The following is a 24,761-nucleotide window of genomic DNA, read 5'->3' on the forward strand; positions in this document are numbered from 1 at the left end:
CAACAGAAATGTGAATTGAACTCACATGAGGTGACCAAGTACTGTGAAAAGGTAAGTTGGAAAAGGATAGAAGGCTGAGGAATCTCGGCATTTAAATGGTGGACAATTAAGCCCAGCATGCCACCAGTGATTCAGGAAGCTGAGGCAGAAGCATTGCAAATTTGAAGCTACCTCAGCAATTTACCAAGGCCCTAAGCAACTTAGTGTAACCCTGTTTCAAAAAAAAGAAAAAAAGGAAAAGAGGGTCTGGAGTTGTAGGTCAGTGGTAGAGCGCTTGACCAGCACTGTGTGAGGCGCTGGGTTCGATCCTCAGCACTACATAAAAAAAATAAACGAAGGTTAAATTAAAAAAAAAAAAATGTATATATATATATATATATATATATATATTATATATAAATATATATATACATTATATATATATATATATAAAATAATTATATAAGAGCTATGTACTAAATTGTGTGGCAGTACAGGTGAGCAAGTGAGCAGCTATGATAACTGGTAGAAGTTTCACAAAGAAAATGCTTGCATAGGATGCAGGTTGAATGGGGGTTATCTGGTACTGAAGAGGAAGGAGTCGGGGGCATCCCAACCAGGTTCCAGAGAAAATTCACATGTGGCGTTTAGAAAAAGCATTTACAATGTCTAGATCCCCAAAGCATAGTAGTTGTTTAAACTTGAGGTGACATCGGTGACGACAGCAGAAGGGCAAAGTAAGTGGGGCAAGCGGCCACTCAGAAGGATGGCCGGCAAGTCCCTGAGGCGGTAGAGGCTCTGCAAAAGCAACTCCCAAGAGCTGCGAACAGATGAGCACACTGAAGGCTAGACGGGGCCTCGGGCCCCTCACTGCGGCCGAGGAAGCCACCAACCACCAGGCCTGAGCAGAACGTTAAGAGCAGGGGAGGGGCTCAAGGCTGGGGCTTTTGGCCAGGCACCGAGAGACAAAGAGGTCCTCCCTGTCAGCCTAGGCGGTACCCGGGTCAGGGCGCCAGGAAATGGCCTGGCTCACCTTGGTCGCAGCGGTAAAGCACCCCAAGCCCTAGATTCCTCAACAGTTTTCAGCATCCGAGCCAGATGCAACCGGCTGCACCAAGAAGAGTTCCCCGATACAGACCACCAGCACTTCACCGTGAACAGAACTACCCGCAGAAAGAGGATGCTACCGGCGGAGTCTGAAACCCGCGAGACCAATGAGGTCCTGCCCGAGGCCCGCCTCCTTGCCGGAAGTGAGGTAATTGGTCCCGCCCCCAAGTTTCGATACCTCGCGAGACTTCGCTGAGCCCTTCCTTTTTCGTCTTAGCCGCCGACATGGTAGGTGTTTCTTTTATGGCCTCCGCTTTCTTGCAGCCAGAGACGCGGAGCTCTACTCACTTTGCCTCCCAGCCACATAACCCGGTTTTCCAGATTGCGCCTGGCAGGCCGCAGGGCAGGATGGCTGTCGCGGACCCGGGGCAGGGATCCTGGTGTAGCGTGCTAGGCCCAGGGTTCGTATCTTTGAGACACGAGGGCCGGAGCGCCCTGGCGCCGCCCTGATGAAACCGTCGGGCCAGCCAGTAACCTCATCCTTGCCGAATGCGCCAGAACTCAGGCCCTTGTTCCCAGGCTTGTCTCAAGCTGGCAAGCATTATTCCCAACCCTTCTTCTTTAGGCTTTATCAATAAGCTCCTTTTCCCACGCAGCCATCCAGACTGAGGAAGACCCGGAAACTTCGGGGACACGTGAGCCATGGCCACGGCCGCATCGGTAAGTTTCTCTTGCTCGGCTTGGAAACTAACGTAGCGTAGAAGTAAGACTTTTGCGGTTGAGTAGGGATTGAATTGAACAGATGTTCACTTTTTTCTCCCCCTATTTAAGGATCTTCTGGTATTCCAGTTTTAGAGAATTTTTATAGATAGGAAGCAGCGTAAGCGGCGCAGAAGTGGGGAAGTTATCCGCTTGGCTAAGCGGGTATTGAGGGGTTGGAAAAGGTTATGTGAATTCTGTAGCTTTGTATTCCTGCAGGCAAGCACCGGAAGCACCCAGGAGGCCGGGGTAATGCTGGTGGCATGCATCACCACAGGATTAACTTCGACAAATAGTGAGTGTTTCCTGGATTGTGCTTTCACTGACATTGTTTTACACAGTATATAAAGCCAGCCTAGAACATCGGTGGAAGCTGGCCTCTTAAAAACCTTGCCTATTACTGGCTTTGCCGAGTTAACTTTTGATGATGTGAACTGAAAAACCATCATCGAGGCTAGAGTCACGCTTGGGTATTGGCTGTTGCCTTAGTGTGCTAGAGTCCTCGAAAAATAATTGCTGACCTTATTCACTGGCTGTGGGCTTCATGGCACAGCTAGTCACCAGGTTAGTTACATGCACCGATAACTGTTAGATTCACTTGTATCCATCGATTAGGGAATGATGTATTTGACTGTATCTCTAGGGGACCTCTGTTAGGAAAGTGTAGATTTTTCTATAGAGTACTATCAAATGTAGTTTTTTAATGAAGATGGTTGGCCATTTCTTTCCCAGTCACCCAGGTTACTTTGGGAAAGTTGGTATGAGGCATTACCACTTAAAGAGGAACCAGAGTTTCTGCCCAACTGTCAACCTTGATAAATTGTGGACATTGGTCAGTGAACAGACACGAGTAAATGCTGCCAAAAATAAGACGGGAGCTGCTCCCATAATTGATGTAGTCCGATCGGTGAGTAAATTAGATATTAATTATAAAGTCCCTTTGTCCTTACAAAATTCTGAGTTATGATACACTTAAATGTCTCCTATATCTCTCTGATTACCTGCTAGAAAATACAACCTTTTGATAGAATTTGTCATGACCAGAATGGAATTATTCCCCACTCTTCTGTCTTGGGTGCATTTTTGCTCTCAGAAGTAAACATTCAGAGAATGCATGTCTATCACATCTTGCTTGTATTTCTGGAAAAACCTTTGGAGAGTAATGGTTCCTCTCAAATTAATTTCGATTAATTTTTGCTTGAATGTCTTCCTAATTTGTACTGCCATTGCCCTGCTTCTCATAGTCTTATATCTTTGGGGTTTCAGAACCTTCTGTTAGTCTTTAACTTCCATGAACATGGAAGTAATCTTTAAGGAGGCCCAAACCCTAGGGTGATGTTCAGGTAACTTTAAATTCTTGTTTCCAGCCTTTTTAATGCTTTTTGAGCAATTTTGGTAGTCAGGATTTTGAGCATTACTGGGAAAATCTTTCCTTTTTACTTAATAGGGATAATCAAACATAATGTGGAGGTCTATGCTTTGCCGAGACTAGAGTCACATCCCGACACAGAACTTGTCCTGGTGTGCTACAGTTCTCGGAGAGAATTTGCTGGTCTTGATTCACTGGGGGGGACAATTAATGTCCCCATTAGTGCCCAGATCAGAAACATATTCTACCTGGGACTTAAAAGTTAATGTTGGCTTCTCTCCATGTGCCCCAAGAAATTGGTACATGGCATGATGTGTTATAAATCTTTTTCTCTTCTAGGGTTACTACAAAGTTTTGGGGAAGGGAAAGCTCCCAAAGCTGCCTGTCATCGTGAAGGCCAAATTCTTCAGCAGAAGAGCTGAGGAGAAGATTAAGGGTGTTGGGGGTGCCTGTGTTCTGGTGGCTTAAAGCCACCAAGAGCTCTGGAGGTTCATTAAATGCTATCAAACACTTTTCCTTTGTGGTCTAAGTAGGTTTTTTGGCACCTCTACTTAAAACAAATCTCTACATACAACAACCTGTATGTCATATGTTAGGAACCTACTTTATAGGTGTTAGATACATAGAGGGGAATAGGCTTTCTAAAGTGAAAGTGAGAACTGTTGATGATTGAAATATGTTGAAAGGCCCACTGGTATTGTACAGTGACTTTTACAGCAAGTGAGAGTGTATCCTTCACTTTTGTATGGGGCATGATCTTAACAAGACTTTGATCAGTCACACTAAACAGTGACAGTGTTAAGATGAGGGAGTACTTTGACTTACTTCATGAGTATAAGATCCCCCTACCCCAACCTGGCTCTCTCATCTTGGACCAAACCATTCTAGTTACAATCAGAATCTTTAATCTGGATATATCAAAATGCATTGGATTCAGCAAAGCAACTGTAAAGGGTCTTTATGTTCAAAAAATAATCATGAAATTGTTAATTTTTTTAGTCTGAAGTATGGAGAAGACTGAAAAATCCTGAGGGCCAGAAACCAGATATGTGTTTTTTAGGGCTGGTGTTTTGCTGTTGTAAAACCCATGACCAATATTTGTTTGCATCCTCATGGGTGTCAGGATAAATTATGATATGTTAACAGCTTTATGGCTTTTCCTGAAATTTGAACTGTTTTGGACCCAGAATGAAGCTTGCATCTAGGATCCTGAGCAAAAAAGTGTAAGATGTTATTTATAATACTCTATGATGTTTTTGTTAGTGGAAGTGACTCTCTTAGCCATATGGAGAATCATGATTTTCTGTGAAACAAGTGTTATAGAGAATATTGGAGGTCAAATACAAAGAACAGGAGAGAAACTTGATTGGATAGACTGGGATAAGAATAGGAGACAATTGTAAGAGGTCAGGAACGTTTTTCAGTGGACACTCTTAAAACTGGATTGTCTGAGTTTGCATCTTAAATATTCTGATGGGAAAAGGTGGAAATACAGGCTCTGCATTATGGTCTTCTTGAAGGCTTCTAGCATGGAACTGAGACCAAGGAACTGCACCGTTATAATTAGGAAAATGATTTCTACCCAAGAACTGCATGATTTTTTTGAAGCTCAATCTAATTCCTCATCTTTAAATTTCAGTTAAAATTGCCTCCTGTGCACTTTGTATAAATAAAATGGAAAGCTTACATTCACCTTTTGTATTTGTTAGCTTAAGTGTAAACTATTAAGGGGGCAGATGAAGGAATCAGTTACTGTGCATGTTGTTTTGTCGCATGGGAAAATAAGTGGTCCAAGCAGAGGGAATAGCAAGATGATGAGTTATGAAACCAATTTGGAAAGGTTGGGCAAATGGGATGTGGATGGTGCTATATGAGCCAGGAGAAGGAAGGACTGGCCAGGATATAGTTCAGGGCCTGAGGAAACTTAAAGGCAGCAACAAAATGGGGAGGAGGGTGTATGGGTAAAATTTCAGAGGACAGTAGGATTTGATTACTGAATTGGATGTTGATCAGGCATGAAAGGGTGGAGTTGGAGGAAGGTGAATAAAGAAGTCATAGTAGTACTCCTCCCCAGGCCAATCCCATCTCCTGGCTTAGAGGACAGCTGCTGAGGTACCTTGGGCAGATGCCTTTGTGGGGGGAGCAGGTGGTGCTGCTGCTAGAGATTGAACCCAGGGCCTTGTGCATGTGAACAAGCACTCTACCACCTGAGCTATATCCCCAGCCCTTTTGGCATTAATCTTAGATGGCTAGGTGACAAGCCAAAGATCCTATTCTCTAAGTGTGACAACTTGAATCGCCTTTATGGATCTAGACAATGTTTTGATGGATATTTCAGTTTAAAGGGAAAGGTCCTACTGCTTAGAAACTGTCACTTAAAGTAAAGGAACGCAAAATTGGTGAGAACAGGGGCTGGGGTTGTGGTTCAGTTGATAGAGCCTTTTCCTTGCATGCGTGAGGTACTGGGTTCCATCCTCAGCACCACATAAAAACAAATGAAGTAAAGGTATTTTGTCTCCCTACAACTAGAAATATTTTTTTTTTTTTAAAAAGGGTGGGGCTGAGGTTGTGGCTCAGCGGTAGAGCGCTCACCTCTCACATGTGAGACCCTGAGTTCCATCCTCAGCAGCACATAAAAATAAAATATACCATGTATAACAAATTTTTTTAAAAAATTGTGAGAACAGTTGGTTCTGTGTCCTACTTGGGACCAGACTAAGAAGTAGTCCCAATACACCCGAATTGTAGTGCTTTCTTGAGCCTACAACCACTGGTATTTTTTTCATGAGACTGCCCAAGTACTGACTGGCCTATCCCATAGGCATAAAGGTTCACTAGCACTATATTCAGGGCTGACTAGTACTGGGGTTGGAAAGGTCCTCCGAGATGTGGGAAGCACGGCTTTATCAGTGATAATCTCTGACTTGATGGCTTGAAACTTAAAATATGAAAACTGTATGACTAGGATGGTAAGTTGACAACCAATCATTTATAAACTTGGATTACAAAAGATGTAATTTCTAGCCCAATACGAATTTCTTGGAATAGGTTTTCATCCAAATCCCAATTGCAGTTGTAATTTAGTACTTAACAGAAAATGCCACACAGTTTGCAAATGCAGTTAATCAAAATCACCAGATGTATGCTTTCAGTTCAAGTAAATATTCCTGTTATTAGCCTATGATCAGGCAGCCTCTGGGACTGAAACAAGTTGAAAGCAGTTACATTGAAGGCAAAATGAGCGGCATCTGAACTAAGGCTTATTTGGGCCTCCAGTGGTTGGAGCCTTTTGCTGCTGTTTTCTCCCACCCGCACCACCAGACAGTAATGCCCTCCTGCTACTGCCCCAGAGCTCAGAAGCGGCTCCCTTCGGGCCCCGCCCCCCCCAGAACCACTTCCTGTGTGAAAAATTCTGGGGACGGTGTCGGTCCGGACCGGACCGGAAACACGGGCTAGTCACTTCCGATAGAAGGTGGAGCCAGCCTCCTTTGCTGGAACACTGGTACTTTCCTGGGCGAGGCGGGAAGATTTAACTCCTATCGGAGTTCCCTTCAGGGCACTTACGAACAGAAGGTGTGGTCTTTTTGTGCATTTTTCAAAAAGTTGACTTTGCAAACCCCAAGAGTGTTTCAGTTGCCATAAAAGATGATTTTTATATCTTTTAAGCTAAAAAAGAAAACGCTCGTCTGGAAATGTTCTATAAGAACATAAAAGGAATTTCCTTTACTGAGCTTTGGAAAGCAAGGGAGGAAGATGGTGTTTTGGTAGTCGCTTTTAAACCAAATGCATATTTCATGTTAAAAATGACATAAATGAACAAAAAAATAATTTAGCTTACAGAAATTAATGAAAAGTAATGTTTTTCTCCAGTTTTCAGGGCGTCTTTTACGATCTCCACAGGCAAATGAATTTAAGAATTTTTAGAATGCATATCACTACATCTGGTTGTAGAAACTATAATTTTGTGTACCACTCCGAGGTAAAAATATAGGTTAAGTTGTATATTTTATTGCTGGCTTTATTTTATATACCAATTTTTATTGTATTTTCACTCCCACTTTAAATTGTTTTAAATACCATTTATATACCCCTGTAAGTTACTTGTACAAGACAAGTAATACACATGTGATATAAAGAGGGTTTTTAAACAAAAATTTAACTGAGGGACCTGGGGGTGTAACTTAGTGGTAGAGTGCCTAGTACGATGAGGTCCTAGGTTCAATCTCCAGCACCACCAAAGGGCGGTGGGGGTGGGGTGCTGTGAATGTAATTAGGCTTATTTTGGGGAATGCTCTCTAATTCCAAACTATCCAGTGTGAATCACAACACTCCTTCAGAACACTTTTTGGATTTTGTCATAATCATATGGGGGAAGCTACCAGGGATGCTAGATGTTCTGTAATATGTGGATTGGTCCTTCACAACAAACATACAACTTAGAATTTAAATTCCATTTACAGGTTAGGAAGGTCTCCCCAGGGCTAGGGATGTGGCTCAAGTAGTAGCACGCTTGTCAGGCATGCATGAGGCACTGGGCTGGATCCTTAGCACCACAAAGAAATAAAATAAAGATATTGTGTCCACCTAAAAGCTAAGAAATAAATATTTTAAAAAAAGGTCTCCCCACCCAGAGATTTTATATACTTTCCTATACTTTCCAGTTTTCTAGGAATCCAGGGGAATCTTGTACATTACAAAGTGCAGGCATGGAGATTGAAGCAAGATGATTATAAATTTGAGGCCAGCCTCAGCAACTTAGCAAGGCCCTAAGCAATTTAACAAGACGCTGTCTTTTGAAATAAAAAGTCTGGGTAGCTCAATAATAAAATCACCCCTGGATTAAATCCTCAGTACCCACACACACAAAAATATTGATTTCAGAAAACTCCCTTGAGCAAAATCAGATATGAGTTGCTAATACAGCATACTTGCCTACATAATATGCAACTCATATTCACAGTGATTCTATGTATAGGTTTAGATATGTAACTTCATTGTATCTTCTAGTGCAGGTGTGCCCAAGCATTTACATATTTATTTTAAAACAAATTACTTTCTTTTTATTTCTCTTCTTATAGTTAAAAAAGTTGTGTTGTCTATGGATTTCATTTCAGGACAATGAAGAGGTGAGTTACAGTACTTGCTATTTGGAAGAAAAAAATCGGATCTATAGGATTGAGTCCTTGTTTTAGGAGTCTAGAGATTGTATGAAAGCAGAACTTGGAAAGAAGACTTGAACATTTTTTGTGAACTCCAAACTAGACCAACTGTATTCAAACCCTCCCCGTAAAGCTGTGCCTTGGCCACAGTGATCACTCTAGCAAGCCACTGTATGCCAATGTCCATTTTCTAAGTTAGGATAAGAGCTTCAGCCACAGGAGGAAGGAGACATGTCCTTCTGGCATTCACCCAGGGTTGATAGACTATTTTTAAGATGTTTCAAACTTTACAAAAAACAATAATAATTTGCACCTCTGTCTTATCATCTGATCACGTCTGAAGGTACTTTAGGGTCACATAAAAAGGGGTTGGAGGTGGGCATGCTGGCCCAAGTCTGTAATCCCAGTGGTTTTGAAGGCTGAGGCAGGAAGATCAAGAATTCAAAGCCAGCCTCAGCAAAAGCATGGCACTTAGCAACTCAGTGAGACCCTGTCTCTAAAAAAAATACAAAATAGGGCTGCGGATGTGGCTCACTCTGGTTGAGTCCTGTGAGTTCATTCCTCAGTACCAAAAAAAAAAAAAAGGAAAGAAAGAAAAGACAGGGTTAGGGAAAAAGAACAAGAACACCTTTGGGGAACCAGATATTTATTTTTAGTAAGGAATCATCCTCTGTCTTGAAGCCCAGGCTGAGTTAACAGTGATGAGTACTGGGGTTTGCTACACACTACTATGAATTTTCTAGTTAGTCCCCCTTTTTTTTTTCCTTGTGCTGGGTATTGAACCCAGGGCCTTGTGCATTCGAGGCAAGCACTCTGCCAACTGAGCTCTTCTCCCAGCCCCTAGTAAATCCCTCTTATTTCTCATCCTCAACTGAAAACCCAGATTTATGAGGCCTCAATCCCTCCCTTTCTATTCCTGGCAAATGCCAAGGCCAATTTTATAGGAAGCTTTTTCCAGAGAAGGTGATTTTGTCTCCTCAGAAGACAAACACTTAACTTGGCTTTATGATTCCCATTCCAGGGACAGGCTGGGACCTGTGTAGGTGTCAGTGGAGATGAGGGAAGAAAACTCCTGTTTAAATAGGCTATGGTGGAAGGTTACAAAACCTTCACAGTTCAATCCTTCCAGACCCAAACCCAGAATCAGTGAAGAGAGTTCCATAAATGCCTCATCTTGGGCATTTTCAAGGTCTCTACTTTCTATTTTCAAGGTCTTGGGGGTAGAAAGCCTAAGTCACCATTTTCCCCCACCCTGCTTCTTTCCTTCCTCTTCATGGAATATACTAGGACTTTCTGGATGCAAAAGAGGGTTCCGAAGGAAAAACTATTCACAGAATGACATGGAAGCATCACAGGCAATGGGTCAAGGGTATGAGCCACCCCAGGGTTGGCAATGGTTGTCAGGATACCCAATGGTGTCTTAAGGGCTTCAGAATGAATACCAAAATGTTAAGATTTACCTAATGATAGAGGCAGAGGGCAAGAAGTATTATTTCCATCACTGGAAACACTCATATTTGAGTCTGAAAAGTAGGCTACTGGAGAGGGAAGCCTAAGGAGAACAATGTAAGACCTGTCATACAACCAGGCCAAGAGAACTCTATATCAGGGCTGGTCAATGACCCATAATAAAACTAACCCCTTATCAAGTGCTCAGCTTCCTGCATGATGGTATTGAAGACAGATTTAAAGTTAGGTAGTCAGTATGGTTAGATAAATCGGGTCTAATACCGAGTGAAATCTAAAATGGAGGCCATGTTGAATGAATTCCGGGAATGCAGGACAACTCATGGAATGTTAATGAACAGCCCCAGCAGATTTGAAGATAGCCCATCCCAAAGAAGTGTCCTTCCTGGTCAGACTACTTCTTTGGCCCACCTGTGTCCCACCCCTCGGGCCTTCCCACCTACACTCCAACACTAAATGAACTATAAAAAGGGGAGACAACAGTCCTTCCACGGATTCCACCTCTTGGGTCCCCTTCTTCCTCCGGGAGAAGTCCTTTAATAAACTTCTAATTTCTACTCTGACCTTGCCTCGGCGTGCTTCTTTGGTGTTATTCTTCAACATCGGGGAAGCAAGGACTCGTCACGGTCAACAGTGGTATCAGTATTTCATCCCTGATTGACCTGTCTCAGTCAATTCCCAGAAGAGAGAACTCCAGATAATGAAGCCAAGGAACACATGGGCTCTTGGGCCCAAATGACTGTACATTGTTTATTGAGAACACCTGTAGATGGTGGGAAGGAGAGATGCCCTGTACCGCATCATGGCCACCATTGATTGGGAGCCAGGCCCAGAGAGCACAGGCAGAGCTGGGGGCTGGGCTTCCCACAACTCACTGACCATCTCTTGAGGGGAGGAGGAACAAGAGAGAACCAGGCCCAAGAGCCTGATGCCATGTTGCAATTGGAAAATGAATGGCCTTTGCCTTTCAAAAACAGAGGCTTAGGGAAGGGGGACTACTAGAAAAAAATATAAAACTCTAAGATTACAAAAAAAAAAAAAAAAGTCGTCCTGTACATCACAACAAGATAGCACTCGCTCTCCAGAGCCCAAGACTGGCAGCAGGGGCCCCAGGCAGGCAGGCAGGCAGGCCAAAAGCCTCCAGGGAAGATCAGTGGTTTGGCTGAGACAGTCAGCTGCACATAATTGGCCAGTCACCAGCACCCAGCAAAACTCCATCCATGCTCAGACAGGGCAGGAAAGCACCCGGCCACTTGGGAATATACAAATATTTATCAGATTCTCTTTGCTTGTTACAAAAACAGTTAAAAGAAAGCTTACAGCAGATTATTTACAAACAGTATCCTGGGATATGGTGAAGGCACAGGTGGGCTGGCTTGGAGGTGGGTCTGTAGGAGCAGAGCAGACGCAGTAGCCCAGAAAGTCCCAGGCTGGGCCCTCTCCCTAGGCTCCAGGTTCTGCAAGGCACTGGACTCTGCTACTGGAAAAGGGATTTAATTCTTTTTATGAAGAAACTTCATTTTGTTGCCTGTGGGCCAGAGAGGGCAATAGTAAGAATATTAAATGATATTTCTTCCAACCTCATTCCCACTCCTTGCAACCCTACCCTTACCAACCTCATTCCCACTCCTTGCAACCCTACCCTTACCAGTAGGAAACAATTAGAAAAACTACAGTACAGCTATGATAGCTCTCATCAGTGTAGTGAAAACATTCCAAAATAAGGGCACCAAGTATTAATCACTGTGTGGCTTTGGGAAAGCCACTTCACCTGCCTGGCCTCAATTTCCCTTTAAACTGAGAGATGCTATTATTCTATGATCTAGCTGGCTGAGCTTCTTGATGTGGTGGAGATTTGCTGGAAGGGCAAAGCTCATTGGTCTTAACAATCCTCATATTCACACAGGAAGTCAAGCATCCTAAAAGACTTAGGTGATAATCCTTGGTTTCTCTTTGTTCTAAAGTTTGGTAAGTCTTGGGCTAAATGCCCTTGGAGTAATGACTGGGAACCTTCTCTTCATTCCCCAAGGTATTTCTTCCTGCTCTCTATGGCACTACATAAATACCTGTTGTCATTAATTTAGAGTGTTTGGGGATGCAGATGCTCTCCCTCCTTGATGAATATCTATATCATTTATCTACTTACCCAAACCTCGGAGAAACTTATTCATTCCACTTTGCTCAGTATCAGGGAGCTCCTCTAAGTACTGTTCTACTCGCTGCTCAAAGAGACCTGGTTAAGAGAAGAAATAGGAACATGGAAAAGAACAGTCACTGGAAGTCTGTATGATGAACCATGGGTCAGATATGCCAAAAGAGAAGTAAAGCATCTGGGATTATAATTCATAAGAACATTTTATCAGAATTCAGACTGGCTCATCTAAAGTATTATAAGTAGTATCTCATAGATGTTCTCTACTGACAACAAGAAAACCCTCCATAGCCTGCCTGGGGTGCACATTATGGTGAAGATCCTGTTCTACATTTCAGAGCAGCCCACAGTGGAAATCTCTAGCTTCTTACAACTCTACCATGTTGTTCCCAACAGTTTTGTTAAACTAAATAGGTAGTATCAGTGGACAGAAGAAATAATATCCCTTGAGGTTAGATATGAAGTCTTGAGGTTAAAAAAAAATGCTAGAGAGAGAGATGCTAAAATAACTAGAGACAGATAACCATCTAGCCTTGAATGGGGACTGCCAACAACCTAAGACAGCTAGTCTAATTATCTCTAAAGAAATTCCTAACCCCTGGGTCTTCAGAAGTTCCCAAATTTCTTAACCTGGTTCTTTTCTCTGAACAAGATAGCTATCTGAGCAATCAGTGTCAGGATGCTCCTAGGTGGAGCATTTGTAATCCCACTCTCTAGCCACATGGCTCCCATCTGTGCACAGCCTTGTGAAAAGCATTTACTGGGACAGGGAAAGAAGAGAACCCCTTGAAAATCAGTGTCAGGATGCTCCTAGGTGGAGCATTTGTAATCCCACTCTCTAGCCACATGGCTCCCATCTGTGCATAGCCTTGTGAAAAGCATTTACTGGGACAGGGAAAGAAGAGAATCCCTTGAAAATTTCTATCAGAAGGAAAAAAGTCCGGCCCCAGCTGACATCCAAGAGCTTCCATCACAGTAGCTAGTTATTCAGCTTTGCTGGCAAAAATAGTTTAGAGAAGAAGGCCCATAACCCCCACCCCAAGCTCCTCTGGCCTTACCCTTTGCCCGACATTTCCTTAGCTCCCTGTCTTGGATGAAGCCAGCAAACATTTGAGACTCCATAAAAACTTCGAGAAACCGGCGGATGCTTTTGGAGGCTACAGACTTGCGGAAGGCCTCACGCTGAAAGGCCCTCTCCCCTTTCTCACTCTGGGTCAGAAAGAGGGAGTAGTGCCCAATAGTTTCCACAAAGAACCGGATAAACACCTCTGACACAAGCCCATTGAGGGTATTACATTCTGGAAGGGAAAAAAACAAATCTTGAGGTTCAGGCTGAGAGCTATAGGGCCTCCCAATCTCTGGTTGGTGTAGTCTCCCTCTCCCCAACAAAACTTCCAGCCAGCACCACTTATCTGTTCTTTTTTTTTTTTTTTTAATTTATTTATTTTTCTATCTATTTATTTACTTATTTTATGTGGTTCTGAGGATCAAGCCCAGTGCCTCACACATGCTAGGCAAGCACTCTACCACTGAGCCACAACCCCAGCCCCCACTTATCTGTTCTTGAAACTCTCTAGTGCTCACAGGCTGTGAATTACCCCTGAGCTCTTTGAGGTCATAAATTGTACTTCAGCAAATGCTTGCAAATGAATGAAAGTAGAAATCAGAGATTACAGCATCACTTTCCCCACATCCCTCACTTTAAGTGATTTTCCTGGCTTCCCATGAAGAGGAAGTTCCTTCCATCTCCTGCAGTGGCTTATGGCAAGCTGAAGAGGAGGACCAATTAGTTTCCTATCAGCCAAAAGAGACTCTGTTGTTGCCATGTCTTTGGATTTTCCTTCCAAAACCTCCTGGAGTAGAAAAGGTACTAAAGTGAGACCAAGGTCCTACACTTGGAGCCTTATTAGCCAGAAAGGCCTGTACAGACCAGAGCCAGATCTGCCAGGGAAGCCTTCTCACCATCATCGGAGTCACTGTCTGAGTCCTGGGAGATGAGTTCATTCTTCCGCTCTAGAGCCTGCTCCAGAGCTGCTTGTAACTTCCTAGGTAACAACGTGTCTTCATCATCCATCTGCAGGAGAAGGAAGAAACAGAGATAATAATCACAGCTGAGATTGATGAATATTTACTGTATGTTAAGTTTGTACAAAAACTTAAATATAAAATTTCATTTAATTCTCCCAATAACTCCAATACTATATTATCAGCCTCATTTTATGATGAGAAACTAAAGCACAGAAATGTTAGAAACATGCCCAGGTTACAAAGATTAAAAAATATCAGAAAAAGGGCCAGGGATGTGGCTCAGTGGTGAAGTGCTTGCCTAGCATGTGAAAGGTCCTGGGTTAAATCCCCAGTACTAAAAAAAAAAAGACAAGCAATTTAATTGCCAGGTGCAGTGGTGCACACCTATGATCCCAGTGCCTCAGGAGGCTGAAGCAGGAGAATCACAAGTTCAAAACTAGCCTTAGCAACTTAGGCTCTAAGCAATTTAGTGAGACCCTGTCTTCAAAAAGAAAGAAAAAAGGCTGGAGATGTGGCTCAGTGCTTAAGCACCTAAGCACCCCGGGCTCAATCCCTAAAAGAAAAAAAATGACAGAGCTCATCATGGCCAAAATCAATGTTTCTCCATCTCTTCAGGTGGAAAGTACAGTGAGCTCAAGAAAGGGCGACTGGCCCAACTTGCGTCTTTATATGAGGCTGGGCTGTCATTCCTGTCTACATTCTGGTTCAGTGTCCATATATTGGTATCTTGCACCTGGGAATCCTCAGCTGTATGAGTGGAATGTAGTAATAGACTGTCCAATCCCAGAGGAGACACACTGGGGTATGTTCCTTATAGAAAGCCAATAGGATTACCATGAATAATAAAGGCTTTCTACAGTTATCAACAATGATTGCAAACATGAAATTACAAAGCACACTCTAGTGATCTGTGTAATCCCCAGCAACATTTTAAGTCGGGTATTATCACCATCTCTGCTTTGCAGATGAGAGCACTGGCTCAGAGAAGTTCAGAGGCCTGTCCAAGACCATGTGGCTCAAAGGTGGCAGAGTCCAGAGGTCAAGTCTTCAGACTCCCAGGCCCTGTTGTTCACACTTCCACAATGCCTTCCAGAAGCTAATGATGCCAACCAGAAAGGCTTGCTGAGGTCAAGATCAACTTCTCCAGGCCCTGTCTAATGTGAATATAGAGCCTGGAGCTCAACAGACAGACTGTGAAGGTTGAGTTGCATGATGGTGCAGGATGCTTCGGAGCCTGAGTCTGACAAGCACCCAGCCAAGGGTAGGCACTGTCTGCATTGCACTGCTCTTACCTGTCGGATGAACCGGTCAGATCCCAGATTCACCATCAGTGCCTGAGAAAAGGAGTCATTAGTAGCAGTGGTTCAGGGAATAAGTCCTGCAATGCCCTCTGCCAAGCCTCCAGACCCCCCACCCCCACCCCCAAATATTCCCAGGGTCAGATGTCAGGAATAGTTCCAGCAGGGATAAACCTCCAGGCAAGAGAGGACAAGAACTTGGATAGAGAAGCCTAGAGGCTACAAGTTCCTAGTAGTCTTTCTCCCTTCCCCCTCTGTTCTCCTAGGGCTTTGTTCCTTCCCCCCACAACCCTTCCCCCCAACTGGTTCCCTAGGTAGCCCACCTCCTCCACAGGCAGCTCCTTCAGTTTGGGGAGGGAGCTGGAGAGCAGGCCAACCAGGAAGGGGGTGGGACAGCAGACGATGTCAATCATGGAGGCCGGGAGGACAGGAATGAAGGTGTGCTGCCAGGAGAAGGGGTAGAGCAAGGCCACCACCGCATGGGAACAGCTGGACAGGGTACTAATGGACAGACAGACAGAACACCTGAGCCCAGGCCCAGCATTTTAGGAAAAGGGTAATTAGAGTCTGCTGGGAGCTCAGGACACATTTTGATGTTAAACCTCCCAGTGTAACAAAAATGCTAATGGGATTCAGGGGTCTGAGTCAGCCCCTAAAAGTGGAGAAGCCGTGCCTACCCATTGCTAAGGGCTTCAAGGACACTGGTGCTACTCTCTTTGGGGACTCCACCAAGAAATAATGATGAAGGTCTGTAGCAACACTTAAACATAAAAGGACTCTCTCTTGCATGCACCTACACACACACAAAGGGCCACCCAGATGCACAAGTAGGCCTGAGCTGGTGGACTTATCAGCTCAAGATGGGGAGTACAAAGGGTAAAATGGGCAAGAGTTCATCACAAATTAATAGTCTGTAAGACCCAGAAGGTCTTGCAGAGGTCATCATACCAGTTGCACATTTCAAAGCTGGGGCCAGAGATATCAGGGTCAGTTTGATCATAAGTGGAAGAACTGGGACACCGCCTGTTTTGCTATTTCCAAGCCCAACACTACTACTGCTCTGCCCTCTTGCTTTCCACTCCTCCCGATGACAATCATCTGACTGAGGAGGGCGTGCAGAGAAATCAGAAGGTAAGGTTCGTACCATTCTTGGCAGGCTAAAGGAACCCATTCCCCTCTTTCCTCTCAGGTCCCTATAAGGTCATCCCTCTCCTGCCCTGGAGGGGGCTCCACACCCACAGGGATACTAGTCAAGCTGAATAACCAATGGGAGACAGAAGTGGGACTGGGTGCACAGAAGTGGGACTGTGCACAAGTAGGTACACAGTCCCCACAAGTGCTGAGGACTGGTGTGGGGATCCAGTAAAGACAGGAAAAACACTGGCCTCAAGGGCCCCCCATCACTTAGTAGGAAAGTCAAAGATCATCCCTTAAAAGCAAGATCCCCATCTTATTAAAAAAACAAAACAACAACAAGGAAAAAAAAAACCTCTCTCTTAGGGCCCATATGACAAATGAGGACACAGGGTCCTATAGTCCGGCTCATTTTCAAACATGATACTACCTCTGCATCACTGACCCCACCTATCAGACATAAAAGCCCTGGCTACCTGAGCAGCTGTGGTAGGACTCTCACTCTTTAAACTACCACCAGAGAGGGAACTTGGATCCCATCTATGAAAAAAACAAACCCCTTTTTCTAGAAGGACCTCTATATATTCACAAATGCTTGTCAACCAGGGCCTTGCATGGCTGTCCTGCCCAGCTTTGTACACCTAAAATACTACTCGGTCTATAGACAGAGACACATGTCCTAGCTTGATAGCCTCTACCCTAGAGAAAGCATGAGAGTCATCTGGAAAGACCTGGAAAAGGGCAATCAGGGGCTGAGGTTGTAGCTCAGTGGTAGAGCACTCACCTAGCACATAAGAGGTTCCTCAGCACCACATAAAAATAAATAAATAAATAAAGGTATTGTGTCCATCTACAACTGAAAATAAAAGGCGGGGGGGGGGGGGCTATCAGGCTCAGAGGACACACTAATCCCCACAATCCCCTCCAAGGAGCCAAAAGCTTGGAGACAAAAGGTTTCATAAAACCTCTAGGGCCAATTAATGCAAAACCATCTTCCCACAAATATATCAGAACAATTCCAGAGTGATAAAGGACTTGTGGAAAATCTAAAATGTGGACATGAGCTGCATTAGCTGGCTAGACCTATCACAGTTCAGCCTCCATATTCCATCATATCACAGGGCTGCCCACCCTTCCCCGGTCTAATCAGGTAGACCAAAATGAGGAGAACAAACATTTTTTCTAAGACCCAGGACAGGCAGAACTTGAAATGCTGACTGGACCAAGAACAGTACCCTGGAGTATTTTCCTTCTGGAATGGGCTCAGAGGCAGCTGCAACTACCGGAAACAATAGCTGTATTCAACAGCCCTATGGGAGCCGAGCTATGGTGGGGGTGGCAGAGAGGAGGCTCAGCCCCAAGTGGGGGCAAAACCTTCAGGAAAGGAAACCTCAAAGTCCAGGCTCTGTTAGGGCCACTACAGTCTGTTCAGGCCCAAGCACCATAGCTGGGCAGCCAGGGGCCTTGTGACTGACAATGAACATGCCCCAGAAAGAAGAGGCAGGGGTCTCCAGGTGCTGCTATACCCAGCTGATTCCAGCTGCTAGGATGGGTCCCTCCACAAAGACGTGACGGGCCATGAAACACCTAGACCATGGAACACAGAAGCACTGAGGCTGACAGATCATGTGAAGGGCACTGTCCTAGACCCTGGCTATTTCTGAGTCAACAGCTCTAGCTTTCCTCCTTTCTTTTCCTGGGATGAGGACCTGGGTTCCTGCCCCTGTTCTCTCTGAAAGCAAGTAGAAAATCATTTCTCCTGCTCTTCTCAAGTTACCCCCTCATAAATACAGAAGGAAATATCCCAGGGATTTGGGACTTAATGGGGGGACAAGCCAGGAAGAGAATTTTTCTTCACTACCTTCATCTCAGCACCTGATACATGATATGGCACATTGCAGGTAGCTTACTGTCTAAATGACTGAATGAATTCTACCACTTTAGAGAAACCAGTGCTTGTGATAAGAGTCTGACAAAAAGATCACATCGCCAACATTGTATCCTCTTCCTGCCTGCCCCCCGCAACACTTTTTTTTAAAGCTCAGCTATTATGAAGGTTTCTGTCTTCTTCCTTCCTTGAATACTTCATGTTCAGTGACTAGCCACTTCTGCCACCCCTCCCATGGTCTCAATCAGACCTCTACCTCTAAAATCACAAATGACAACACTGTGGACCAAGACTTATGATCCACCAGTTATTTCCTTACTTCTCCAAAACCAGCTCCCCCTAGCTCCCTGGTACCTCCAGTCCCTGGACATCTTTGCCCCAGTCTGGTTGGCCAACCTTCTGCAATAACCTTCAATGCACTCACCTCATCCTTCTCCCCCAAGACTCAGCCCTGGGCCATTCCATTCCACTGCCTGTTCCAGGTACACCTCAATCAGCTCTCCTCACTGACTGGCTCAACACTCTTCATTCAACAGTTCTTTCTAGAGTTCACCACCCTCCTCAGCCTATCTCCCACAAAGGTGCCCTTGTTTCCCACCAGAGGGAATGTGGCCATAAGTCAGAAATCTCCATTTCTTACTCTTTTCCATAAAAATATATCTGCAGCTGTGCATTTGTAGCTGCTGCAAAGAAGTGTCTTTCTTCTTCCTTAGGCCAAGTACTCCACTGGGTTCTGAATCATGCCATCTTTTGTGATCTCCAACGCTGCTGCTTCAACTATCCTCTCTTTCCAGGTTTGCAAACTTTTCTCTATTTAGATTTTAACACACACACACCCCACACACCAATACTACAGTATGGCACACAACTAGGACTGGTAATCTCTTGAATTAATTAGTGGGTTGCCTCCTCCCTCTTCTTCCATGCCCTGCTGGGCCCTACCTGAGCTTATCTGCTACAAAAATGACCCGGCGCTCCAGCAGCAATGAGGCAAAGATTCGGATAAGCTGGCGCACACTGAGGCAGGTAAAAAGGCACTCAAAGTCCACGTGCTCCAGCCGGGAGTCCATGGGCCGCCGCAGCTCTAACACCTGTGGGAAAACAATGAAGAAGTGGGTGGAAGCAGGCTGGTTGGGGGGCACATGGCAGCTGTTGCCTTTCTCATTCTGTCCTTCCCAGGGTCCCAAAGCCCCCACCACTAAGCAATAAGGCCTGGTCTCCCCTCCTCTAAGGCTATAGCTCTGCTCACATAGTATTCAAACACCAGCCTGCAGGCAAGAGGGTTAACTGAAAGTGGGGAGGCTCCAGAGATGGAACTAAGGGAAATGTACAGGATTTTAGGAAAGGGAGAGTTGACTGCTTTTATGGATAAAAAGAATGAGGACTCATCTGCACAGTCTTCCCCATCCTTTGCTCCTCTCCCCAAGCAAAGGTCTTGGCCCACATGCTAATCAGACACCACTATCGATCACTGCTCTTCAGGCTATAAGAAGAGCAACATCTCCACACCCCAGGATTCTGGTCTCAGCTATCTGTGGGAAGGCAATGCTGCTGTCCTTGTTGCCATTTCCCCTCCCTTTCCTGCTACAGCTTCCTTCAGAGGCCATTCTGGCCTTTATCTCTATTATCCTAAGACTCATGCCAGGGACAAGGAAAACACAAGGGTTAGCTAGTCTAAAAACCTTGCCAGGAAGCAGGATTGTCTTTATCAGGGCTGGGCCAGGCCTAGCTGTCCTCCCTGCAAAGTCTGTTTGTTCCAAGGTCGGTGCCACAGCTCTGGGGGGACTTCTCTGGGGGCAGTTATGGGCGTGAGGGGTAGCAAATGACCCCAGCTATGACAGTGGGAGCAGCTTCTAATACTGAGGCTGTGCCAAAGCAGCTGTGGCTGGGGTTTACCTAGTCTCATTCTTTGTTCTTCAGTGTCTGTGGGCAACAGGCTTCCTGAGAACTGGGGTGAAAAATTCAAATACCCTCTTATAGCCCTATGATATCAGCGCTAACTCTTCTTTCTCCCCACCCTCTCTGGGTTATGGATCAAACCCAGGGCCAAAAGTATGCTAGGCAGGCATGCTACCACTGCACCAGATATCCCCAGCAAGAGATAACTCTTTTTAAGGGGCATTTACCCCATGCCATCTCATTTGTTCCTTGAGGTCTAAGCAAATGAAAGAATTCTAACTCCTAGCTCAGTATTCATTCCTCTGAGCCCTAGAAAAGCAGCAAAATGGACACAAGTGGTTACAATAATTGGTTTACACTGTTTCTACTGCCAGATGGTGAATTTCCTGAAGGCCCAGTGACTAGTATGATGCTAGGGACACCCTAAGTGCTCAGCAGTCAACATGGGCTGAAGGAATGCTCTACCATGATTTTGCCAAAAGCCTCTATATCTTCTCTAGTCCCTGTCCCTCTATATCTTCTCCAGTCCCTGTCCCCAGAAATCCCTTCTGAGAGCCTCGTATGTAGCTCAACAAGCTCTACTCTCCAGCACCCAGCCCTACTCTCTCACTGTCCCAGAGTATCCAGGCCCCCCAGAAATCACCCAGGATGCTTACATGCCCTCTTTTCATTCATCCCTGCCCTCAAGGAGATCTTGAGATTACAATCCAGTGGAGCTGAGTGAACCTGAACAATCAATCACAGTCCTGAGGCTGGTGTTAGCATAGGGGAAAAGTTGCAGGGCATATAGGAAAGGCCCAAGGCCTGGGCTGGGGAGAGATAGTGAAGCATCTCAGAGAAAAGGCTGTTTGACTTAGACTCTGCAGAGAAAAGAAGGTGAGCTTCTTCTGAGCAAAAGCAAGCAGCATTCAGGGAACCCTAAGTAATCCAAGTCAGAGAGATGAGAACAAGTCCCATGAGGCAGCTAGGCCAGATCCTGAAGAACTGCCAGGTACAACATTGGGCTGTCAAGGAAGGGACAGCTGTCCTACCCCCAGACCACTCATCAAGCCTAAAGTCCCTCTAATGGGAGGGCAGAGAAAAAGAAGTCATGAGAAAGACTGTCAGTGGGTATTTATCACTGCCCAACAAACCTATGTTTTTAATTGGTCCCTCTCCCACTCTCTACAACAACTAACAACTCCTAGAATCCAACACCCACCTCTTACTCTCAAGAGGAGGTCTGTCCTTTCTATTTTGAGAAAACAGGTAACATCAGATGAGAATCTAAAATTACAAATAACAGTCCTATCTTCCTCTCCTAATAAAAGTCATTTCCCCGGAAGAGTTAACCACTTGTGTCTTCTCAGTGTCAATCTCATTGTCCCTGCTCTCTCCTATATCTTCCTCTAGCATCCAAACAACCCTCTAGCATCTAAACAGTTGTCTTTAACAGATTCCCCTGGCTCCTCATTTCCTGTCACCTCCTGTCCCCCATTCCCTATTATCTCTTCACAGCCAAGCACCTCAAAAAGTTGTCTATACATGCTGGGCACAGTGGCACATGCCTATAATCTCAAAGGCTTCGAAGACTGAGGCAGGAAGATCACAAGTTCAAAGCCAGCCTAAGGAAAGCCCTAAGCAACTTAGCAAGATCCTGTCTCTAAATAAAATATATATAGGATTGGGGATATGGCTTAGTGGTTAAACACCCCCTGGGTTCATTCCCTAGTACAAAAAAAAGAAAAAGAAAAAGAAAAAGAAAGGTTGTCTATATAAGCTGTTCCCACTCCCATTTCCTTCTCAACTCACTCTACCCAGGCTTCCGGACCCCCACCTTCCTTCTGAAATTCACTCCTGTCAGGTATTTTGCCATGCCTCATCCTGACCCCTGGTGGTATCAGACTCACCTGATCATTCCTCACTGGAGGACCTAGTCCTAGGATCTTTTCTTTTCCTTATCTACTACACAGGCTTAAAAGTTTCCATTAACATTTATTCCCTATTTCCAATCAAACACTGGGTAATTGCTTCTAATTCTAACATATATTTCAAATCCATCTACTTTACATTTATAGTCACTTTTCCAATTCCACTCCTGGATCCAGGCTTCTACCGTCTCTTGCCTATACTACCGCAGCAGTATCCTAGCTGGTCTCCCTGTGTTGTCATCTGTACAGCAGAATGGCCTTTCAAAAACCTATAGATCTTATCAAACCCTCTTTTAGATAAAATCCAAAACCCTTAACTTGGGTGTTTTACGCCCTAGCAGGAACACTAATTGGGTCTTTGCCTGCCTATCCATTCTCCACCCCATCCTTTCAACCATCCTTAGCCTTTTTTCAGTTCCTTACTGTTCTTTCCTAGCTCCTGGCTTTGTATATGCTATTTCCACTACCTAGAATAATCTCCCATCCATGCCCTTTCTCTTTCAGTCTCCCTCTTTCCACTTCATTTAGCCACCTTCTATTCACTGCTAGATCCCGTATAAAATGTCACTTTCTAGGGGAGTAATTTCTCTGGGTCTCTAATCTACAGCAAACTCTTTGTTAAATACTCTCATAGGATCATATATTTTCATTTGTCTCTTAACATATTTAGAAATCATCTATTTATATGTAGAAGTATATATTTAACTAGGATCTCCCATTAGACTAGAAACTCCTGGAAAACAGCCCTGTCTCTCTAACTATATGGCTCAATGTCTGGTATAATCCCTAATTGTGACAGAGCACATATTCAGTAAATATTTACTAAATAGACAAGAAAAGGGAAGGTGGAGCACAAACAGGTCAGAGAATTACCCTAGAAGGAGTAGAGAGTTGGGCAACATTTATAGTCACTTTTCCAGTCCCTAGTGATTAAGTGCATGAATGTGGTAAGCGAGGAGGGTGTCACGCTCTGCATCTTCCACAGATTGTAACCTCAGCTGCAGGACCTACTTCAGTGCCAGCCCAGAGCCAGAGAGAGGAGCAGCAGAAATCTTCACCTCATTGCCAGCGCCTGGCAGAAATGTCTTCACTTTGATGGTCTTCCCTGGGGCTGGGAAGGGCGACTCCATGAGACTTCTCATGAAGGGATAGACCAATGCAGCCGAGATCCCACGCCGGCGTTCCACCTCATCTAGGACCTGTGCCCACCGCCAGCAGCACAAAGTGAAAGGATGTCAAGATCTGCCCTTCCCACCTCAGGTAGAGAGCCAGGTTTGGGAATAAGGAGGGAGTCAGAGAGCTCAACTGTACTTGGTCTTGCATTCTCTCTCCCCTCCCCATCCCACACAGGTGGTTTTCTCATCTAAGCTGGCTGCAGATGGTCCTATGGGAGCTGTCAGCTGGGGGAAGGGGAGCAAGCCAGAGCCTCTTACCTTGGAAAACAAGCCGAAGCAGCCAAGGCGGCTGATGACACAGTACACCTCTGGCAACCGAGGCCCTTTCCCACTTGGCTGGCCAGGACAAGGAGGAGAGAGAGAGAGAGAGAGAGACACAGAGAATGCATGAATACCATACCTCACTGCTTTCCTTGAGAATAGAAGACTAAGTACTGCCCTTCAATGGAGGAAGAATGCATGCCTCTTGTACACTCAACCAGGTCCCCAAAAGAAAGGATGCTTTTCTTTGGGGGTAGATGTTAGCCTCTGCTGGGTCTTCTAGCCCAAGAAGCCAGGCTCCTGCCAAACTCTACAAGGCTCCATGTTTTCTTCCAGGACACTGACAGCGGTTGGCAAAGGACAAAGCAGTTTGGCAAAGGCTGCAGGATAATTTGTGGATTTATATTCCTAAGCCTAGATGACAGTGGGAAGGACTTGTGTATGTTCTTTGGAGCAAGCCATATAGCCTTATGCCCTCCAATAAGGGACTTTCTGAAAAATATTCCTTCTGTCACTGCTCTTTTCTCTTTTTCTTGATCCACCCCCATTCTAGGAAGGCAAACTGAAAACTGATGAGAATGGAATTATTATTTATTAAATGTGTACCATGTCCAAGTTCTGGGCTTGGTACTATTCAAAAAGGGAGAGATGTTATTATCCCCATCTTACAGATAAAGCAACTGAATTCAAAAATATTAAGCTGCTGCCTAAGATCATGCATTTTAGAAGCTGTGGAGCTGGGAGTCTGTTTTGGCCTCTGTTTTTATCGTCTAACCTCCAAAGCATGCTACTTTCTAACACGAAGGAAGGGAAAGGGACACAAAGACACAGGATATTTGCTATGAAGTGAAGAACAAAAAGAGGGCAGAATTTAAAAGGTGGGTGGTTGGAGAAGGAGACAAGCACTTTTGAGCGCCCTAGGCCTGGAGCCCCCTCAAGTAGAGGGGGTGAGTTCACTAGAGTCCATTCAGTCCACTGGAACTGGCAGGACCCTGGAGTGCCTGGCAAGGACTAGTGGGGAGGGAGCAGAGCGGCAGGTGCTGGCCCCTCATGCAGACTGCTAAGCAAATGCAGATGGGGCTATTTCAGTCTCCAAACCTGCTGGCCACACGTCACAGATCTAAAGTGAAGGCAGAATCTGTTTTTGTCCATATTAGGTCTGAAACTCACTCCTCTCTCTTTCCTTCTCCCCCGCCTCCCCTAAAGCCCCAAGTGATTAAATCAAGTATGTGGGAT

General features: G+C 44.9%; 2 protein-coding genes and 2 non-coding genes across 12 annotated transcripts in view; 3 read left to right on the plus strand and 1 right to left on the minus strand.

Annotated features, from left to right (window-relative positions):
• Positions 1–1,638: 1,638 nt before the first annotated feature.
• Rpl27a (ribosomal protein L27a) lies at positions 1,639–3,670 on the plus strand. The gene is made up of 4 exons (XM_076846835.1): positions 1,639–1,746; positions 2,005–2,080; positions 2,518–2,692; positions 3,494–3,670. Exons 2-4 carry the CDS (start codon positions 2,049–2,051, stop codon positions 3,620–3,622), a joined length of 336 nt encoding a protein of 111 aa, XP_076702950.1. The 5' UTR covers positions 1,639–1,746; positions 2,005–2,048; the 3' UTR covers positions 3,623–3,670.
• LOC143393252 (small nucleolar RNA SNORA3/SNORA45 family) lies at positions 2,233–2,362 on the plus strand. Its single transcript, XR_013090551.1, has one exon. It is a non-coding gene; the product is annotated as a small nucleolar RNA SNORA3/SNORA45 family (small nucleolar RNA).
• LOC143393251 (small nucleolar RNA SNORA3/SNORA45 family) lies at positions 3,267–3,397 on the plus strand. The gene has a single exon (XR_013090550.1). It is a non-coding gene; the product is annotated as a small nucleolar RNA SNORA3/SNORA45 family (small nucleolar RNA).
• Positions 3,671–10,516: 6,846 nt separating the features above from the next.
• The window catches only part of Dennd2b (DENN domain containing 2B), a 150,918-nt gene continuing 136,673 nt past the window's right edge, over positions 10,517–24,761 (minus strand). For 7 of the 9 annotated variants that reach the window (XM_076846845.2, XM_076846836.2, XM_076846837.2 and 4 more), the window contains 9 exons: positions 23,523–23,600; positions 23,148–23,288; positions 19,223–19,371; positions 15,582–15,783; positions 15,253–15,294; positions 13,895–14,006; positions 12,991–13,230; positions 11,927–12,013; positions 10,517–11,308 (listed from right to left, as the gene is read on the minus strand). In XM_076846845.2, the coding sequence (XP_076702960.1) occupies positions 11,274–11,308; positions 11,927–12,013; positions 12,991–13,230; positions 13,895–14,006; positions 15,253–15,294; positions 15,582–15,783; positions 19,223–19,371; positions 23,148–23,288; positions 23,523–23,600 (1,086 nt within the window). In that variant the 3' untranslated portion in view covers positions 10,517–11,273. The remainder of the gene's footprint in view (positions 11,309–11,926; positions 12,014–12,990; positions 13,231–13,894; positions 14,007–15,252; positions 15,295–15,581; positions 15,784–19,222; positions 19,372–23,147; positions 23,289–23,522; positions 23,601–24,761) is intronic. The other 2 variants (XM_076846846.2, XM_076846843.2) reach the window with 1 other exon arrangement.

Source organism: Callospermophilus lateralis, chromosome 2 (genome assembly GCF_048772815.1).
Source record: "Callospermophilus lateralis isolate mCalLat2 chromosome 2, mCalLat2.hap1, whole genome shotgun sequence".
Classification (NCBI taxonomy): domain Eukaryota; kingdom Metazoa; phylum Chordata; class Mammalia; order Rodentia; family Sciuridae; genus Callospermophilus; species Callospermophilus lateralis.